Genomic DNA, 21654 nt, shown 5'->3' with positions numbered 1-21654 from the left:
CAAGCAGGAGAGAATGAAGTAAATTACCACACGAGGTACAAAATCCCAACAGCCCCATTCCTTTTTCGGAGCCGTCAATCTTTGCCTTTGTTTAAGGTGAAGCTCTAAATCAGGGTTTTCCAAACTTGTTGGACTACAACTCCCATCAACCCTAACTAGCAGGGCCAGTGGTCAAGGATTATGGGAAGTGCAGTCCAAAAACGGCTGGAGACACAAGTTTGGGAAGCGTAGCTCTAAACCAGGGGTGCCCAAACTTTTTTCAAAGAGGGCCAGATTTGATGAAATGAACATGCGTGAGGGCCGACCAATGTTGTTGGCCCCCAAGACGGACTTTGGACATGCCTGCTCTAAACCAAGGGTGGGTGATCTGCATACCACGCCAAACTTTGCGACCTGACAAGGCCTTCCCATAGCTGAGGAGAAAACACTGCAAACTGCAGTGCAGGGACAGTGATCTTGTGTATATTTATTTTGTTCCAGGTATCTGTATACTAAGGGACGTGGGTGGCGCTGTGTGAGCCTAGGACTTGCCGATCAGAAGGTCGGCGGTTCGAATCCCCGCAACAGGGTGAGCTCCCGTTGCTCGGTCCCTGCTCCTGCCAACCTAGCAGTTCAAAAGCATGTCAAAGTGCAAGTAGATAAATAGGTACTGCTCTGGCGGGAAGGTAAACGGTGTTTCCGTGCGCTGCTCTGGTTCGCCAGAAGCGGCTTAGTCATGCTGGCCACATGACCCGGAAGTTGTACGCCGGCTCCCTCGGCCAGTAAAGCGAGATGAGCGTTGCAACCCCAGAGTCGGCCACGACTGGACCTAATGGTCAGGGGTCCCTTTACCTTTTTATCTGTATACTACTTAATATTCAGAATTGCTGAGTAGTGTACACATAGTTAAAAACCACATGAAGATGAAGCACAATTAAAAATCATCCAAACAAAGAAGGAGCAGGGGGGGCTTTAATCTTCCCACCCCACCCCAGGTCTGTCAGCGCTTCTGATCCAATAAAGGCCACTTCTCTGCACTTCTCCATTTCAATGGGAAGGTAGTCAGATAGGGAGAATCATCTTTGTGCATCTATCTCTCCATTCAAACCTTCGCCTTAGCACAACAAACAGGTAATGGGGCTGGAAGAAGCACAATTTATCCTTGCTAGGATGGAGAGAAGTCTGCTCTGCTCTTCCCCAGCAGAGAAGGCACTTTGGAAAGCAGGGGTTTGGTTGTCTATCGCAAATGCAGTCACTGCTTTGAAAGAGTTGTCTTTCTGTGTGTGTGATCAAATGCGGTGCATGGAAAAAAAAGAGCGTGTGTACATGTGCATGCACCCCAGCCATGCCACAGGCATCCACCCACAGGCCTCTTTGGAAGAAATTGTTGCTGTAAAGGTCTTTCAAAAATCCCATTGCAGGCAGGTGGTGAACCAGGACTACAGAGCTAGAACTGAAGGTTTTCCATGGATAAGTGAAAAATCTTGTTGATCTTCCCAAAGGGTTTTCTTTCTTTTTAAAAAAAGCTTCCCTTGAAATCCTCAAATGTTTTGCCTAAGCAGGAACTTGCAGATTTTGCCTTGATTTACATTTGCTTTAATGTAACTCCTTTTTGGGGGGGGGAGAGAAGCATAGGAACACAGCATGGCTTGAAGGAGTTCCTGTGATGAACAACATGTCAGCCAAGATGGTGCAGGGAGAATGAGGACCAATATTTTTGTGCCGTTTTCTTTATTTTTCTTTACTTAAAAAGAAAGAGTGTTTCTGGACACCTCTGACTTCCCACTTCCAACAGCCTTCCTTGTGTCAGGCAGTAAGACAGATGGGAATGTCTGACCAACTCTCAGTCTAACAGGAAGAGACTTTAGGCCCCGCCTTCCTGGTTCCCCTACCTCACTGTCAAATGTCTTCCTATCTCCGAATTTTGGGAGAACCATAATTTGCGATAACTACAGTTTAGAATCCCAGCCGTTGTTGAAGCTCCTGAAGATGCAAACTGTGGATTAGAGCTGCTTGTCTGATTTGGTTTCTCCTCTCGGCACACTGTTTCATAAGCTCCTAAGTTCTCTCTCGTCTCCATGGTGCAGCAGCTTCGAAGGCAGAGCAACGGCAGTAACTATGCATTCTTAATTCAGGAATCGCGCCAAGCCAAACTTAGCACTAACCATGGTTTGCAAATCTGTGTCAAACCATAGGTTCCAACTTTGGTATTGCAAACCAGGCGTTGTCAGTTCACGCAAAGCTTCCTTAGCTGTGGTTTGGCATGGTGTCTTAAATGAGCCCCAGAATGCGGCTGCAGTCCTCCAGCTCATTATTCTGTTTTCCAGGGCACTTCTCAATGCAGTGATATGAATGTTGCAGCAAATGGTTCTTCCTCTTCACACACAGTTGGAGTCTGAAAACTCTGAGTCTTGCTTTGCTGTAGGCAGCGTCATGTCTAATGTCTAATACTGGCAAGGGAGTAGATTTTCACCAGTGAGCTACTGATGAAACAAACACACCCACGTACATATAGAATTATTTTAAATGTTAAAACCCATTATTTTGCCTTTCTGTCCCCCAACCCCCGCAAGAAGGTTAAACACGTAAAATATGCAACTACTTGTAAAAGCAGTTAATCAAAATTAAGGAACGCTTCTATGAATTAATTTGGAAATGCCTCTGGTTTGTTTCCCCTTCTGGATTTTTTTGTTTTTCTTGGAAGCTTTGGTACTTTGCTGCTTAGAATCATAAAATTGCAGGGTTGGAAAGTACCCTCAAGGATCATCTAGTCCAACCCCCAGCAATGCCATCATGCCCTGCCCCACCCCATCGTAATCTTATTAAAGACACATCCTACAATTGAAAAGTAAAAAAGGACTTCTGCCCTAAAGTTTAGAGAAAGGTGTGTTAGTTGGATGACAAAAAAAGATAAGTGCAGTGTAGTTTAGTGGTTAGGCATGGGTAGGCAAACTAAGCCCTGGGGGCCGGATCAGGCCCAATCGCCTTCTCAATCTGGCCAGTGGACAGTCCTGGAATGAGCGTGTTTTTACATGAGTAGAACATGTCCTTTTATTTAAAATGCATCTCTGGGTTATTTGTGGGGCCTGCCTAGTGTTTTTACATGAGTAGAATGTGTCGGTGTTTATTTAAAATGAATCTCTGGGTTATTTGTGGGGCCTGCCTGGTGTTTTTTCAAGAGTAGAATGTGTGCTTTTATTTAAAATGCATCTCTGGGTTATTTGTGGGGCATAGGAATTTGTTCATTTCCCCCCCAAAAAATATAGTCCAGCCCCCCAAAAGGTCTGAGGGACAGTGGACCGGCCCACGGCTGAAAAAGTTTGCTGACCCCTGGGTTAGAGTGTCTGACTAGGAGCTGGGAACCTAGGGTTCAAATCCCCACTCAGCAATGAAACTGACCACGAGCCAGTTGCTGTGTCACAGCCTAAGCTACTTCACAGGGTTGTTGTGAGGGTAAAATGGGGAGGAGGAGAACCATGGATGACACCCTCAGTTCCATGGAGGAAAAAGGGGGATATAAATGTAATAATTAAAGAATTAGAGCATGGTAGGAAGGGCTGGGTGTTAAGACGCCCAAAACCAGTTTGAAGTCGATATCGTGATACAGGTTTCATAATTTTTTACCTGGCACTATATCGTGAATCATGATGTGTGTTAGGGCTTTCTTTCCACAGATAAACATTTTGATATAGCAATATACTATGATATCTGAATATCATAGTATACACACGTTTCCGTGTGCTGCTGTGGTGCCGGTTCGTCAGAGCAGCTTCGTCACGCTGGCCACGTGACCCGGAGGTGTCTGTGGACAGCGCTGGCTCCCGGCCTCTAGAGTGAGATGAGCGCACAACCCTAGAGTCTGTCAAGACTGGCCCGTACGGGCAGGGGTACCTTTACCTTTACCTATGATATCTGAAATAAGGACATAATCATGTAGAAGTGAACGGGGTAATGTCCCAGAAACTACTAATACTTTGGGATCTAAAACTGATACGATTTTACTTTACCTATAACATATTGTTGCAACTGTTATTTTATAGTACAGAGCAATAGGGAATCACAAGAGAAGCAATGATTGGCTTCACAGTTTTCCCCTCATCACACACACACACACACACACACACACACACACACACACACCCTATATCAATATCGATACACACACACATATCGCCACACACACACATCGCCATGCTGAATGTTATGAAACCATTACCACGATGTGGACTTCAAACCAATTTTTTGATTCTGTATCGCTACATTGCCCAGCCCTAATGTGTGTGCGCTATGCAAAAATAACAATGTGGGAAAAACTGTGAAGCCAGCCAATGCCTCTCTACATAGTTCCATCCTGATTTCAGACATCGTGATATTGAGTTGGGTAATATATACCACAATGTTGAAAACCAGATACCGCCCAGCCCTAATGGCGGGTCACTTTTGGGAGACCATGCCAAAACTGTGGTGACTACTGCTTCCCATGTACAGTGGTACCTCGGGTTACATACGCTTCAGGTTACATATGCTTCAGGTTACAGACTCCGCTAACCCAGAAATAGTACCTCGGGTTAAGAACTTTGCTTCAGGATGAGAACAGAAATCGTGCTCCGGCGGCGCAGCAGCAGCAGGAAGCCCCATTAGCTAAAGTGGTGCTTCAGGTTAAGAACAGTTTCAGGTTAAGAACAGACCTCCAGAACGAATTAAGTACTTAACATGAGGTACCACTGTAGTCTTGGGACGCGGGTGGCGCTGTGGGTTAAACCACAGAGCCTAGGACTTGCCGACCAGAAGGCTGGCGGTTCAAATCCCCGCGAGGGGGTGAGCTCCCGTTGCTAGGTCCCTGCTCCTGCCAACCTAGCAGTTCGAAAGCACGTCAAAGTGCAAGTAGATAAATAGGTACTGCTCTGGCGGGAAGGTAACCGGCGTTTCCGTGCGCTGCTCTGGTTCACCAGAAGCGAATTAGTCATGCTAGCGACATGACACGGAAGCTGTACGCTGGCTTCCTCGCCCAATAAAGTGAGATGAGCGCCGCAACCCCAGAGTCGGCCACGACTGGACCTAATGGTGGGGGTCCCTTTACCTTTACCACTGTAGTCTTATTCCCAGGAGCACAGAGCAGGGCTTTCAGATGACTCACGGAAGGAGGCAGTTCACATGGCAGAAACAGGCAGCACTCAGCATGATAATCAACATTTATAAAAAAATTGACCTAGGATATTTATTTGTTTATTTTTTAAGAAAACATTTTTATATTACATTTGGCCCTAAAAAAGCTCCCCCCCCCCAGCATTTTGCAAAAAGTTATCGAGTGAAGAGGGGAAACGATCCATGACTTCTCAATAGGAGTGCATGATTAGGCCATTTCAGGAGGCACAACTATAATAATAAAATAGTTTTACAGATGCTTCGAGGAAGGAGCTGGAAGAGCAGTGTGCACTGTCAGGTTTGTGTTACTATGGCAATGTACCACATGGAACAATTATTAATGTAGGTGCAATAACGGCAGCGATTCAGTCCAAGGTTAGGAAAATGCTGCAGTGTCTGTTGGTAAGAAAAACCCCCCCAAATGGCCTTGTGAAGTTAGGATATGGCTGCTTTTGTCTTGTTCGTTATAGATTTCCACAAAAGCCCTGCAGTATCAAACCATTCCCTGTGAGTGTGTATTACTTGTGAAGTTTCTAGCTGTCAAGGCTGTGCTTTGAAATAACTCCCAAACTGATGCGGAACGGAAAGTTGTGAACGGCGGTAGAACAAACAACAGCCGCCCCATCACACTTACATGCTGACAATATTTCATTACAGCTAAATATGGTAAATGAACACATTAGGGCTGATGTTCTTCAAGGACATGGCTTACCGATAGCTCTGGAAACAGCCAGGGTTCCATTGACACGCCAGCAGTCCATGTAGATAAGGCAACCTCCTAAGGCTTCTATGCGTTGTCTTTCATCCTAAATAAACAACAAAAGCAGCTCACTAAATCTATAGTTGTAGGTGTGACAGGCACAGGAAGCACAGTACCAACCTGTCTAGGGATGTAAGGAGGCAGCAATTTCTATCCTGCCCTGTGTTCACTGCAATCAGCACTGTTTCCATTCTATTGCAGATCAGCTTCCACTAAAAACTTATTTTAAATTTGTATGCTATTTTATTACTTATTAAATTTCTATACTGTCCTTCATCGTAGGATCACAGGCCGGCTGCAATATAATACCATAGTATTATACCAATAACCCTGGCCGCTTAATTCTGCACCAGCTGAAGTTTCCGAACAGTCTTCACGGGCAGCCCAACATACAACATGTTGCAGTAATCTAACTCAGAGGTTACCACAGCATAGATGACATCAGTTAGGCTATCCCTATCCAGATACGGTTGCAACTGGGTCACCAACCAAAGCTAATGGAAGGCACTCCATGCCACTGAGTCCACCTGAGCCTCAAGCAACAGCAATGGATCCAGAAGTAACCCCAGGCTGCAGATATGCTTTTTCAGAGGGAGTGTAACCCCAACAACAGAATGCAACCTCCCATCCATCCAGTCTAGGGAACTGCCCACTGACAGTACCTTAAGTTTTACCTGGAATGAGCTTCAGTTTATTGGCTCTCATCCAATCCATTATTATTAATCTCACTCTTATTTTGGCATGGTCCCTTTTAACTTACAAAATAACTGGTATGTTTGGATTTAGAGGGAATGATGATGATAATGATGATGATGATGATGATAATAACAACAGCAACAATAATAATAATAATAATTTATTACTTATACCCCGCCCATTTCGCCAGGCCTCTCCAGCTACTCTGGGTGGCTCCCAACAGAATATTAAAAACACAATAGAACATCAAACATTAAAAAATTTCCCTATACAGAGCTGCCTTCAGATGACTTAGAAGATGGTTGTTTATTTCCTTGACATCTGATGGGATGGTGTTCCACAGGGCGGGTGTCACTACTGAGAAGGCCCTCTGCCTGGTTCCCTGTAGCCTCACTTCTCACAGTGAGGGAACCGCCAGAAGGTCCTCGGAGCTGGACCTCAGTGCCCGGGCTGAATGATGGGGGTGGGGACGCTCCTTCAGGTATTCTGGGCCGAGGCCGTTTAGGGCTTTAAAGCTCAGCACCAACACTTTGAATTGTGCTCGGAAACGTACTGGGAGCCAATGTAGGTCTTTCAGGACCAGTGTTAAGAGAAGAAGAGGAGGAGTTTGGATTTGATATCCCGCTTTATCAGTACCCTAATGAGTCTCAAAGCAGCTAAAAATCTCCTTTCCCTTCCTCGCCCACAACAAACACTCTGTGAGGTGAGTGAGGCTGAAAGACTACAGAGACGTGTGACTAGCCCAAGGTCACCCAGCAGCTGCATGTGTAGGAGTGGGGAATCGAACCTGGTTCACCAGATTACGAGTCCACCGCTTTTAACCACTACACCACACTGGTGTACATACACAAGAGGCCAAGAGCTTTGTGGGGGAAACTCAAAGAAGCAGTAGTTACCTCTCTCTCTGGCTTGTGAGGTTCCATCAGGGTTATAGCTTTCCCTTGCTGGACTAGCATTACCTGTGAGTCGCCAAGCCAAGCTATATGTAACTTGTTCCCAACAATCAAGGCAGCCACACCTGTGCTACCGTTGCGCAGCTTCTGTAGAGTTTGGAGAGAGAGAGAGAGAAGGGGGAGGGAATGTTATAAAGAGCCTTTAAAAGGATGAAATGTAACTGTGTGGGGAGAACTGGTGCTCATTATTTAACCGTGCATCAAAGATCATAGAAACTCTGTTAGCGATGTAAAAAGCATTAGAGTGAATTCACACTAGCCTTTTGTCGCTATTCTTGTGATAACTTCTATCCGGTTGTTCAACACATGTCAAGAAATAAAATGCAACTAGTTACTGTGTGCCTGGATGACTCTAGGTGACTTCTCCCAGAGTGCTGGGAGAGTTATTGCATACTCCAGATGACTTCTCCCAGCAGTTTCATGTAGATGACAACAAGCATGGGGAGGCGAGGGAAGAACAGAACTCTGAGACATGCTGTAGGCCGATAAATGTTTTGCTACCATCTTCTGAGATTGGTTATCCAAGAAGGAATGCAGCCACTGCTCCTCTGAGGAGTCCCATCCCAGACAACCAATCCAGAAGGACAGCATGGTCAATGAAATCAAAAGCTGTTGAGAGACCCAGAAAGACCCCCCACATCCATCAACGTTGGGCTAAATTAAACCTTTTACTCCCTCTGATTTGTGTATGCCCACTCCTACCGCAGTGTAAGGCACTAATCAGGGCAACCAAGGCTGTTTTGCCCCAATTTTGAGCCTAAACCCAGACTGGAAAGGATCCAAATTATCTGTATCATCCGACACCACTCATGTATTCAAAAACCATTGCAACAGAAGATGCTCCTAAAGATCTTGGTTTGTTTCTATTCAATACTGTGCTGGCAGTAATACCCTTTTCGACAAGTGCTTTCAAACATCTATTACAATCAACCACCGCAGTGGTCAACGTGAGAAGGTACAATCAGATAGAGAGATCTAGTGCTTGCATTAACATAAATTATAAGCATTAAATATTAAAACAAACAAAAAAGAGGTTTGCAGTGTATTCTCAGAACAATGTTGTGGGCTGTATTCATCAAGCGGGGGTTGGGGTGGGGGTGGCCCACTCAGGAATATACCAAGCCCCTCTCTCTGAACGATCAGGTTTAATTGAAAAAGCAAAGTCTGTCGCACTTTTCAGCTGGAACAAAGTGTGCCAGCTCACTAAGCAGTAAAGCTGTTCCTGTTTTCCTGTGTTCTGATCAAGGAGGGTAAAGGCAGAATTCCCAGAGTGGTTAAGCAATCAATCCCTCTTCTAGGGAACTCTTGGAATTGTAGCTCTGTAAGGCAAAGAAAGGGATGCGGGTGGCGCTGTGGGTTAAACCACAGAGCCTAGGACTTGCCGATCAGAAGGTCGGCGGTTCGAATCCCCGCGACGGGGTGAGCTCCCGCTGCTCGGTCCCTGCTCCTGCCAACCTAGCAGTTCGAAAGCATGTCAAAGTGCAAGTAGATAAATAGGTACCGCTCTGGCGGGAAGGTAAACGGCGTTTCCGTGCGCTGCTCTGGTTTGCCAGAAGCGGCTTAGTCATGCTGGCCACATGACCTGGAAGCTGTACGCTGGCTCCCTTGGCCAATAAAGCGAGATGAGCGTTGCAACCCCAGAGTCGGCCACGACTGGACCTAATGGTCAGGGGTCCCTTTACCTTTACTTTACCTAAGGCAAAGAAAGGCCTCCGAACAACTCTCAATACCTACTGTTCGCAGATTATTCGGGGGATGCCATGACTGCTTAAAGTGGCACGACACTGCTTTAAATGGATAGTACAGATGGGGAAAGATAGAACTGTCGTCACAGACAGAGAGAGGGAATTCTAGCCACATGGGGACAGTAGAGGAGAATGGTTGGAGTAATTAATGAGAAGAGATTTTTGGTGGCTGATCCTGGTATAGTGAGAAGAGTGAAGATCATGGACAGGGATACACACACACACACACCGTGTTATTTCTAGTGTTTTAACTTTGTAGATCTGTTTTGTGAGAACCACCCAGAGGACACTTTATATAGGTCAATAGATGCATGTCAAAAAACCCAAAATAAAATATATTGGAAGGAAAGCTACTATTCTGTCTAGTAAGGTAAAAGGTAAAGCCGACCCCTGGATGGTTAAGTCCAGTCAAAGGTGACTATGGGATGCAGCGTTCATCTCACTTCAGGCCAAGGGAGCTGGCATTTGTCTGCAGAAGCTTTCCAGGTCATGTGGCCAGCAAGACTAAACCACTTCTGGCACAACGGAACACCTTGGTGAAAACCAGAACACATGGAAACGCCTTTTAACTTCCCGTCACAGCAGTACCTATTTATCTACCGTATTTTTCCCTCTATAACACGCAGATTTTTTCTCCTAAAAAGTAAGGGGAAATGTCTGTGCGTGTTACTGAGCGAATGTGTGGTCCCTGGAACCGACTGGTGCGAGTGAAGGCAAAAATCAGGCAAATATCAAATCGTCCGGAGAAGGGAAGCCTTGAAAAGAGGAAGCTGCTGCTTTCCTGCATTCTGCCTCAGGGTCTTACTGCCCACCCTTTTCTGTTTCGTTACTGTGTTTCTTCAAACGGAACAAAGAGCAGAGAAAACCCCTCCCCCCCAGGCAAGCAGAGGGGAAAGCAGAGCGTCCTTCCTTCTAATTCCTAGGGACTCGCAGGCAACATGCAGGTGGGGGGGGAGAGAGAGAGAGAGAGAGAGAGAGCTGGCTGGCTTGGGTGGGTGGGGGGGAACTTTTGCCTTCCTTTCCTCCCTCCGGTAAAACCCCTCTCCTGCATTCTTAGCCAGCTGCTTCTCTGCACACCCCTCTCGTGCTCCTTGTCCCTTCTATGTTTTTCCTTCCCTCCCCACTTAAAACGTGGTTACAAAGCACGGATTCACATGGATCCTCAGGATCTTTGCATTGGGTCACCCCAAATTCACCATCAGATCACATAGCAATGACCTGATGCAAAAACAGGGCTGCAATGGTGCAAAAACGTGGTTACAAAGCACGGATCCACATGGATCCTCAGGATCTTTGCATTGGGTCACCCCAAATTCACCATCAGATCACATAGCATGCCCATGGCTACAGCCTGCACCAAAAAAATCATGCACCCACTGTTGCCTGGGGCTGCAATGGTGCAAAAACATGGTTACAAAGCATGGATCCACATGGATCCTCAGGATCTTTGCATAGGGTCACCCCAAATTCAACATCAGATCACATAGCATATCCATGGCTACAGCCTGCACCAAAAAAATCATGCGCCCACTGTTGGCTGGGGCTGCAATGGTGCAAAAACGTGGTTACAAAGCACAGATCCACATGGATTCTCAGGATTTTTGCATTGGGCTACCCCAAACTCACCATCAAATCACATGTCTGTGGCCAGAGCATGAAACACAAAAATGATACATCCACTGTTTCATTCAGAATTTTTTTTTCTTGTTTTCCTCCTCTAAAAACTATGTGCGTGTTATGGTCAGGTGCATGTTATCGAGCGAAAAATACGGTACTTGCACTGGTGTGCTTTCGAAGTGCTAGGTCAGCAGGAGCTGGGACAGAGCAACGGGAGCTCACCCCATTGCATGGATTCGAACCACTGACCTTCCCATCAGCAAGCCTGAGAGGCTTAGTGGTTTAGACCACAGTGCCACCTGCTCCCTAGTACTAACTGCCAGTCTGGCCTCAGGAAAGTTCTGGGCATTTTGTGGTTAAATGATTGTGCTTAGGGATTGTCCCTCTTGGTGCATAGGGAGTGTCAAATGGTAGTTGATTAACCTTCGCGAATGTCCACCTTGTTTCTAAACAGCTCAATTAGAGGTCTGGATTATGCTTCAAGGTTCTAAAAAGTGCTCTATATAGTTGCAAACCAATGTAGTTTTGATTTTTTAAAGTAAAATTTGTATACATGCTTGTTCAGAAAATATACAAATTGCATAGCTGGAAAACAAGTTTTTAAAAGCACTTTCCCCCTTGCTATTTAAATCACTTTGATTTGCAACCTGTCCATTTCAGCAATATTTTGGAATGGCTGGCCCACCAAATCACCTTGTAAACTACATTACTACGCTATACGAGTTTCCTTACTTACTCTCTCTCACACTATGCTACCATTCAAACAAGAGAAACCACCCAGGTTATAGCTTAGGTTCCCAATTTACCTGAATTAGAAAGAAGGAATCGGCTACATTCCCTGGATCCTTGCATGAGTGACAGTGAACAGAAAGTAACCTGGATGAACCCACTGGGCTTAAAAAAAACACATGTCTACCCCTCTGGAAAGACCCCAACATCCATCAGCGTTGGCCTAAATTAAACCTTTCACCTCCTCTTATTTGTGGAGAATGATTCTTAGGCAAAAGTCTATTAAGTGAACCAATAAATTATTTACCCGGGATTTTCTGCAACGCTACAGAAAAGCCAATTACCAAGAGGGCACATTTCTCAGCACTCAGCTTCGCTGTACCCACTCCTCTGGTGAGCCAACAATCTACAATTACTGCAGTACTCGCCTCTCTCCACTCACCTCCCTCCTGGCTTTAGCAAGGAACATTTCATCTGTTTTCTGGAAAGATTCCCTCAAGGCCTCCACCGGGTTTTTCAGAAAGTCTTTGTGATGTGCCACATTTACGTGCAAGTGAGCGGCTGCATAGTTAGCCGCATCTATTCCTCCGTGACCATCGAACACGGCGAAGTACGCCCGGTCCACGTCATCCTTCCGGAGGCAATGACATGTAAAGAGAAGGCAAAGATAATTTTTTACCACGTGTGACTTCTTCTGTGAATGTATCGGAATGGCCCTACTGGGCTGAAGAATTTTTTCAGTGATAATTTCATTGCAATATCTCCCCCCGCCCCATAAAACTCTTGTGAGGTTTTTCTACACTCAAGAGGCATATAATTTTTTAATGAAACAAATAAATAATAAGTAGAAAAATAACCAATAAGGGGGACCTAGAAGCCAAAGCATAAACGGTAACAAGACCAGGATAAATAATCCAATACAACAGGTGTGCTACTTTGCTGTGCAACAGGTTGCTCAAATCTATTGTGAAATGAAATCAGCAGCGACCTGCTTTCGCATTTTCTTACGCAGCAACCTTCTGCTGGTGCCAAACATTTGGCCAGTGGAACAGGTATACCACTAAATGACGTTCATTTAGCTGCACTACATTGGCTACATTGGCTACCCACGGTCTTGCACAGGACATGTACCTAGAGCTGCCTCTTCATCTCTTAAGCAATTTTCCTGAATCCCACTCCCCAAATCACCATAGTTAGAACTAGTCCGGGGGGGGGGAGAGCAGGGATTTTCAAGACTCAGATTAATATATTTATTATGTCAGAACAGTAACTTAGCAAATAGTTTTGAGATTAGTGTGCTCAACCAATGCCTATTCTATAACAGATTCCTCAAAGAACTTGGTGTGAACTCTGTCGTGATCTTCATCCAACTTCCAGCAACTTTACCTAATATGCACATTTTTGCAATTTCCTCTAAAATTGAGTGTTTTTGTCTAATATATGCATCTTCATTGACACTTGACCCCAGCATATATGTTTCTGCAAACGTTATTTGGATGGGAAACTGCACTGTAAACTCAGAGAAGGTTCAAATTTTCTGTGCGTTGGTTCTTGTAGTGCTTCCAAAAGTGTGAATTAAATTGAACTTGTGCCCCTTCCCTATCTGTGAGTACCTGCACTCTCTCACAGCTGTGCAGTTACTTCATGTTAAACCCTGGACTTCATTGTTGTTGTTGTTGTTGTTGTTGTTGTTGTTATACCCCACCCATCTAGCTGGGTTTCCCCAGCTACTCTGGATGGCTCCCAACAGAATATTAAAAACACAATAAAACATCAAACATTAAAAACTTCCCTAAACATGTCTGCCTTCAGATGTCTTCTAAAAGTCGGAGAGTTGTTTATTTCCTTGACATCTGATGGGAGGGCGTTCTAAAGGGCAGGTGCCACCACCAAGAAGGCCCTCGGAGCTGGATCTCAGTGATGGGGGTGGAGACGCTCCTGCAGGTAATGGTGTTGTGGGGGCACGGCCCTCCTTCAGAGAATCTATAGAATTGGTAGTTTTGGAAGGTACCCCAACTGTCATTGATCCAACCCCCTGAAATGCAGGATGATAGCTGGTCATCTAACTCCTGCTTCAAAACCTCCAAGGAAGGAGAGTCTACCTTTCGTGGAATAGGTTTCAAAAATAGACCATTAAACAATGGTTGAAACGGAAGCCACAGCGGAAGGCTACTTTTTCCAACAGACTGATCTAAAGCATTATTATGAAAGTTTAGATGGTAACATGTATTAATTCACTTATTTCAAAATGTGCTATGTCAGCCCTGCTGTATCCTCTGCCCCTAGCTTATTCCTGCTGAGTGGCTCTCTGGACTTCTGTCCTGACGCCACCAGTGTTCTCTCACCCTATGAAACGTACCGTCAAGCCAAACAGCTGATTAAATTCTGGGAGGGAAACATGCCTGTCCTCCATTTTCCGGCGGATATTACGGGTTGCATGGATGGAAACTTGGAGGTAGCGATGAAGCGGCTTCGGTGGCGGAGGCGGCTGCTTCTGCCACTTGCAGCAAACGTCCCAGAGTTTGTTAAAGAAGCAGCGCTGCAAAGGGCCTCCATCCAGCACTGTCATGAAAATAAAATGAGAGAGAAGTCATCTTTGGGGGCTTACATTGCATCATTTGGCTTTCTCCTTCAACCTGCCACTGATTGAGGTTTTTCTCACCTGTTTACGGTGGTACCTTGGGTTACATACGCTTCAGGTTACATACGCTTCAGGTTACAGACTCCGCTAACCCAGAAATAGTACCTCGGGTTAAGAACTTTACTTCAGGATGAGAACAGAAATCGCATGGCGGCAGCAGCGGGAGGCCCCGTTAGCTAAAGCGGTGCTTCAGGTTAAGAACAGTTTCAGGTTAAGAATGGACCTCCGGAACGAATTAAGTAAGCGAATTAAGAAGCGGCTTAGTCATGCTGGCCACATGACCCAGAAGCTGTACGGCTCCCTTGGCCAATAAAAAGAGATGAGCGCCGCAACCCCAGAGTCGGCCACGACTGGACCTAATGGTCAGGGGTCCCTTTACCTTTTTATGGTTGTGTTGCTCAGCGTAGGAGACAGGGAAGGCTCCTCCCAGTTTGCTACCTGAGACAAAACGGAAATTGCCGCCTTCTGCCCCCACCCACACTGGCAGAGTCAGGGGCAAGAGTCAGGGCATTCCACAAAGTATTGCTGCTTGGCTTCTCTGCCCCGGGGGCATTCTGGTGACGGCGGAAACTGTGACGTACGTGGAGTGCCATCTCTTGCACCTGTGCCACCTGAGGTGGGCATTTCACCCCAACCTCATGTTTCACAAAGAAATTATGTATTCACAAAGAAATTATGATATAATTGCGTGATACAAAAACTGTGCTTCTTGCTGTTCATTTCCCCAAGGTGTTGGTTGTTTAGAACAGGGCAATACCACAGTATCAGAGGGAGAAAACAGACAACCAAGTTCCCTCTGCAGGATGAGACTAGCTGCCATTGGCCTTCTCCCCTCCTGGCCCTGCCTCCTTAAAAGTTAACATTTCACTGGACGTAACTTCGTTATGTATTAATATGAACGTGCTGGTGCCAGAACTTGCTTATTTTGCTTTTCTCCCTTCTCATTCGTTTTGCCTTATTGTATCCTGTCTCAGATGACAGGCAGAGAACCTGTGGCCATCCACATGTTGCTGGACTGCAACTCCTCCCATCCGTTACCAATATTGACGATACTGGCTGGGACGAATGAGAGCATCAGTCCAATAACACCTGGAGGGCCGCAGGTTCTATGCCTGTGATTGAAGCCCTTTTGGGCTGACGCTCATAGCACCACAGGGACGCGGGTGGCGCTGTGGGTTAAACCACAGAGCCTAGGACTTGCCGATCAGAAGGTCGGCGGTTCGAATCCCCGCGACGGGGTGAGCTCCCATTGCTTGCTACCTGCCCACCTAGCAGTTCGAAAGCATGTTAAAGTGCAAGTAGATCAATAGGTACCGCTCCGGCGGGAAGGTAAACGGCGTTTCCGTGCGCTGCTCTGGTTCGCCAGAAGCGGCTTAGTCATGCTGGCCACATGACCCGGAAGCTGTACGCCGGCTCCCTCAGCCAGTAAAGTGAGATGAGCGCCGCAACCCCAGAGTCGGACACGACTGGACCTAATGGTCAGGGGTCCCTTTACCTTTACATAGCACCACATTCAATAAGAGACCATTAACCACTCCCCACCTCCAACCAGTGTGCACCAATTTGTCGTTTGTTTGTTTAAATAAATTATGTGCATTTTTGTTTTCAGATGCTGAGCACACTTATGGAACACTCCATAAATGCTTTTCAAAAGAAGAACTTGGAAAAATGTCAGCAAGCTATGCTGCCCCCTAAAGCAACTCCTCAGCATTTTGTGAACTTTTTAAGGTATGCCAACCTCCCTCTAGTGCTTGATCCAATGTCTCCATTATGAAAGGAAAAGGTATCGCACGAGTGCCAGCTAATCCTAGTGCCAACTACTGTTTTATTTTGTGTCCCCTGCTCCCTGAAAGGCAGGGCCGGCCCACCCATGAGGCAAGGTGAGGCAACGGCCTCAGGCGGCAGGATGCGCAGGGGCAGCAGCAGATCCTGCTGTAGATCTTTATTCCCTTTGCATTCCTGATGCAGATCTTCACTCACCCCTTCTTTCCTGGCAGGGAGGGCCTGGCATTTCGTGGTTCGCCTCAGGTGCCAAAATGTCTTGGGCCAGCCCTGCTACCTGACAACCCAGCCATCCTAGGCGCAGCTTGAAACCTGCCTAGCACCTTGCTAGCAGAGCCTTGTCCAATTGTCTGCCACCACCTCCCACATTCCATCTGAAGTCTGACTAAACAAAAGACGACAGGGCTTTAGCATCAGCCCACATTACTCCTCCCTGCCGGCTTTGCTTGACATCTGATGGATTTTTGATTTTTTAAAAAAGCTTACAGACTGAAATGCTTACTTTTGATTTTGAATACCAATGCCAATAATAATAATAATAATAATAATAATAATAATAATAATAATAATAATAATAATAATATCATCTTTATATACAAAAGTACAGGTAGAGCAGGCAACATGATGATAAAGATAAAAGCACACAGGCAGTCCCTAGTGGGGATGGAGGGACCTGTCAATTTTAGTTCTCGTAGCTTCTCGTTTCCCCCACTCTGAAATTCAGTTCTCGACATTTCTGCAGCAATTTGCATTTTTTAAAAAAATGAAAATTCTTCAGCACTGTAGTGCAAACTTCTTCTAAGAATCATATTTTTTTATGCAGTTTTGACCACATTTTTGCAAGCAATTTGTCCTACCGTATTGCATTATGGCTTGCTATTTTCGTTAATATATTCATTTTTATGTGCATTCCCACCTAATATATTCATTTTTATGACCATTTCACCCTAATATATGCATTTTTGTAGACGTTGTTCTGTTGGAGGATTGCACTGCAAAATTAAAGTAAGTGTGGATTTTGAAGGATGGCTGTGTTTTGGTCCTCAATACTGTTTCAAGAATTGCAAATTTGACAGATTTGGCTTCAAAGGCAAGTTGAGTCACGTTTCTGTCCCATCCTCAGTACCAACACAGCATCTCGAAATCTAAACTGCTTGTACAGCAATTGTGACCCAGACTAGATGGAAGAATACTTTGCATAACAATGTGGCTAACAACTGTATCCAATGGTAACTCAGGCATAAACCACCAACAGCCAAGTTATTTCAGGTATTTCCCATTGGTTTTAATAGAAGAGAACAAAACTGTGCTGAACTTGGAGGGGCTGGATTTCCATTTTACTGTATGTCACTTCAGGTGTTTTGCATAAGTGACAGACGGGCTTTATGAAAGCGAATTCTATTTATTACACGTTTCCTGCTGTAAAACAAATTTTGCTTCTGGAAAGGAATTATGCGGCATAGCAAGCCTGTTTCCTTTTCTGTTTAGTTATAGAACCGCAGATCTAAGTGAGAACTATTGCTTTGTTGCACCGACTCCTAAACCAAGAGGGACTATTTCGAAGATTTATACATTAAGGCTGCCATTTTACGCACATTTACATGAGAACAAGCCATATTGAATTCAGTGGGGTTTACTTTGGAGAATAAATATGCTTAGTTTGCACTATATTAACTGTAAAGCAGGAAACATAGCAATGCACACCTTAAATAATAAGCACATATTTAGGGATGGTTACGGGTGCTGCATTTCAATGTGGTTCAGTCCTTGTGCAGGGACCTTACCAATTCAGCTTCCTGCAGGAAACAATTTGTGTGAAATTGACAACCATGGACCCACATGTCAACAGGGCGGTTTGAAAACTAGTATTTTCTTTGACAAAATAAAGCTTTAATTTTCATTGGGGGCACATACAAACATCTCACCACATGCAGGTACATTAGAATAAGAAAAGGTACAGGGAAAATCCTTTTATTGCTATGCTATGCTATGCTATGCTATGCTATGCTATGATATGCCAAAATCTATTGATCCAGCCCAACTCCCTGGTTGCCATAGCTCATAAGGAAAGCATCTTCTATGCAGGCATAAAGTCCCAGATTCAATCCCTGGCACATCCAGAAAGAGAGGGGAAATACCCTCAGTTATGGGTTCGAGCCCCACGTTGCGGAAAAGATTCTTGCACTGCAGGGGGTTGGACCAAATGGTCCCTTCAAACTCTACATTTCTATGATTCTACCCCGTTTTGAAATCCTGGAGAGATGCTACCAGTTAGTGTCAACAATACTGAACCAGATGGACCAATGGTCTGACACAATAGGCAGCCTCCCATGTTTCAGGCCAATTTGTAAATATGCCCTGTTTGGTGACAGGCTTTGGAGGCGTGGAGTTAAGAACTATTTCCAGCTTTCTCTTGATGTGATCTTATCACTTGCTTGAGGATCCCCAACAGCTGTTTGCCAAATGTAAACAACCGTCTCTTGATGTGACACCTTCCTTTATCTTTATGGCTCATTCAGCCCCCTCCCTTTTTAAAAAAATAGGGGTTTTTTTAAATCAACTTCTGCTGGTAACTCATTCCATATGGAACATTATTGGGAGGAATCTTATTTTTGCCAGTAATTTCTGAATTTCAGGGGAAAGGACGGTTACATCCAACCTGACCACGGCTACCAGCTTAATACTGCTTACAAATTGCTACAAGACACTGAGGCAAACTTTGTGGCGCTGGGAGCTTCTTCCTTCCTTCTCATTTGCTGATTCTACTATGCTGGTTAAGCACCAACAGAGTATGTGCACTTTGTTTTTAAAAAAATAAGAATCCCTGCCCAGGAAGTAAGCAAAAAGCACATCGTCAGGCAACTGTAAAAACTCAGCACAGTTTTTGGTTTTGTGCAAATCTGAGGGATCAAACAAATATAAGGCTATACTCTTCCATTCAGGATTTTTTCAGAAAAAGAGCAAGGCCAGAAAAGAAATGAAAGCACTGAGGAACCTGTGGTCATGGAAGGGAAGCAGCAGAAAGTGATACAGTGGTACCTCGGTTTACAAACGCTTCAGGTTACATACGCTTCAGGTTACAGACTCTGCTAACCCAGAAATAGTACCTCGGGTTAAGAACTTTGCTGCAGGATGAGAACAGAAATTGTGCTCCAGCAACGCAGCGGCAGCAGGAGGCCCCATTAGCTAAAGTGGCGCTTCAGGTTAAGAACAGTTTCAGGTTAAGAACGGACCTCCGGAACGAATTAAGTACTTAACCCAAGGTACCACTGTACTTCATCCACTCACACCAAAACACCAAACTGTCTGTACCCCAGACAGGGGTGTCTTACCCATAGAGGCTAGTGGCACGGGGCGCCAAGTTCTGGAGGGCACCAGGGAAGAGGGGGAGGCTGGGCAGCATCAGCTCGCCACCCGCTCGCTCGCCTCTGCCATGCCCAAAGCAGCGCCGTGCCCAGAGCCTCCGCCTGCCATGGCCACCGCGGCACAAAGCGTCCAGCTGAGCCAGGAGGCACTGCGTCCAGCCTCCGCCTCTTCCCCGCCAGAGGAGCCACCCTCCAGCCGCTGCCCGCCTCCTCCAACCCCGCTGGCAGCACCGTCCTCCCTAAAAAACTCTGGGAAACGGTGTGTGTGTGTGCAGAATGGAGGTTTGCACCACGGCGCCGGATATACCATATTTTTCGCCCCATAGGGCGCACTGGCCCATAGGGCGCACCTAGTTTTTTTTTGGGGGGGGTAAATAAAGAAAACCCCCAGAACAGGGTGCTATCCGCAAGCCTAGGGAGCCCGGCGGGAAGTCGCGCCGGTCTCCCCAGGCTTGCGGAGAGCTGCCCGAAGCCTGGGCCCGCTGCTCAGTGCGCCCCAGGCTTCGGGATGCAGGCAGCTCTCCGCAACCCTGGGGGGACCGGCGCGACTTCCCGCCGTGCACCCAAGGGTTGCGGAGAGCTGCCCAAAGCCCGGGCCGCGCTCCGCTGTGCTCCCCAGGTTTCGGGCTGCAGGCTGCTGTCCGCAAGCCTTGGGAGGCCGGCGGGAACTCCCGCGGGCTCCCAAGACTTGAGGATAGCTTCCTGAAGCCTGCATTCGCCCCATAGGACGCACACACATTTCCTCTTCATTTTTGGAGGGGGGAAAAGTGCGTCCTATAGGGCGAAAAATACGGTACTTAAGATGGCCCTGACCCCAGAGCAGAGTGCCTCGCAGCCTGATATTCCCCCAGTTTTATTGCATTATCCTCAATCGAGATTGGTGTTGCTTGAGGGTAACATCATCTGGACTATGCAAATTAAGGGGTTTGCAAAAGCTGCAAACACACAGTAAACTCTGGGGTAGACGAGCCTCATGATGTTGTAGGTGTTTTTTTCAAGCTGTAAGCTGCCTTCATCATGGTTGGAACTATGGATAGGTAGCATATAAATAAAATTATGTCTGTCTGTCTGTCTGTCTGCATAACCTCAGCTCTGGAAGCTCACTGTGCGCAGCTGCACAGAAAGTCTAAGGTTCCTAATTCTTGCCTCAGTAGTTCCAGACACTAACCCAGGCAAAGGGAAAGTACAGGAGAGGGAGAGACTTATTGATTTGTTTTTGTTTTATTATGTATTTTGTATTCTCATTTTGTTATTTTTCTGTTGTGAACTGCCCTGGGATCTTTGAATGAAGGGCAGTATACAAATTTAATAAATTAATAATGGTATTAATAACACTGTGGCCTGATACTAAACAGCTTAGGTAACGCTGTTAAATGTACAGGACATAAGAGGGTCTAGGGTGGTATAGGGTTTTTTTTAGGACACCCTGATATATATTGTTTAATTTGTAAACTCAGAGCGTTATGCAAAATGCAGTGTATGCCATTTATATTTAATTTATTGGGTCTGAAATTGTCATGCTTTCTCACATAAACCTCTTGTATGAATACTTTTATTCCTGACGAAACATGACTCCCACTTAATAGCCCACTGTTGCTCTGAAGTTGTCTAAATATGTTGCCAACTCTTAAGATTTGTTCTTAGGACAGGCTCTGTTTAATACAATACAAAGGAAAACAGAGGATAACTATTGGTACACATTTAGAGAAGTTTTGTTTTTTAAAAAAACTCCTGACAGTTTCTAGATTTGTAGGCATAGACTTTTTTTTGTGAGCACTAAAATAAAAAAACCAGTGGAGCTTTGAAAGGGGGGTAATGGTGCAGACCAGCAAACACACACACACACACACACACACACACACACACACACATCTTTTTCAGGAATAGCTTGTTGCCCCAGACAGTAATCAAGGATTTTAATACTTTAAAAAGGACCCCTGACAGTTAAGTCCAGTCGCAGACGACTCTGGGGTTGCGGCGCTCATCTCGCTTTACTGGCCGAGGGAGCCAACGTTTGTCCACAGACAGTTTTTCTGGGTCATGTGGCCAGCATGACTAAGCTGCTTCTGGCGAAACCAGAGCAGCGCACGGAAACGCCATTTACCTTCCCGCCGGAGTGGTACCTATTTATCTACTTGCACTTTGACGTGCTTTCAAACTGGTAGGTTGGCAGGAGCTTGGACCGAGCAATGAGAGCTCACCCCGTTACGGGGATTCGAACCACCGACCTTCTGATTGGCTA

General features: G+C 45.8%; 1 protein-coding gene across 1 annotated transcript in view; it reads right to left on the bottom strand.

Annotated features, from left to right (window-relative positions):
• The window catches only part of PPM1F (protein phosphatase, Mg2+/Mn2+ dependent 1F), a 39564-nt gene that overhangs the window by 772 nt on the left and 17138 nt on the right, over window positions 1–21654 (bottom strand). The window contains exons 3-6 of the mRNA XM_053369290.1: window positions 13984–14186; window positions 12067–12255; window positions 7477–7620; window positions 5837–5930 (exon numbers count right to left, since the gene is read on the bottom strand). Coding sequence (XP_053225265.1) covers window positions 5837–5930; window positions 7477–7620; window positions 12067–12255; window positions 13984–14186 — 630 coding nt within the window. The remainder of the gene's footprint in view (window positions 1–5836; window positions 5931–7476; window positions 7621–12066; window positions 12256–13983; window positions 14187–21654) is intronic.

This window comes from Podarcis raffonei, chromosome 16, assembly GCF_027172205.1.
Source record: "Podarcis raffonei isolate rPodRaf1 chromosome 16, rPodRaf1.pri, whole genome shotgun sequence".
In the NCBI taxonomy this organism is placed as follows: domain Eukaryota; kingdom Metazoa; phylum Chordata; class Lepidosauria; order Squamata; family Lacertidae; genus Podarcis; species Podarcis raffonei.
This window is presented reverse-complemented; position numbering and strand designations above follow the sequence as displayed.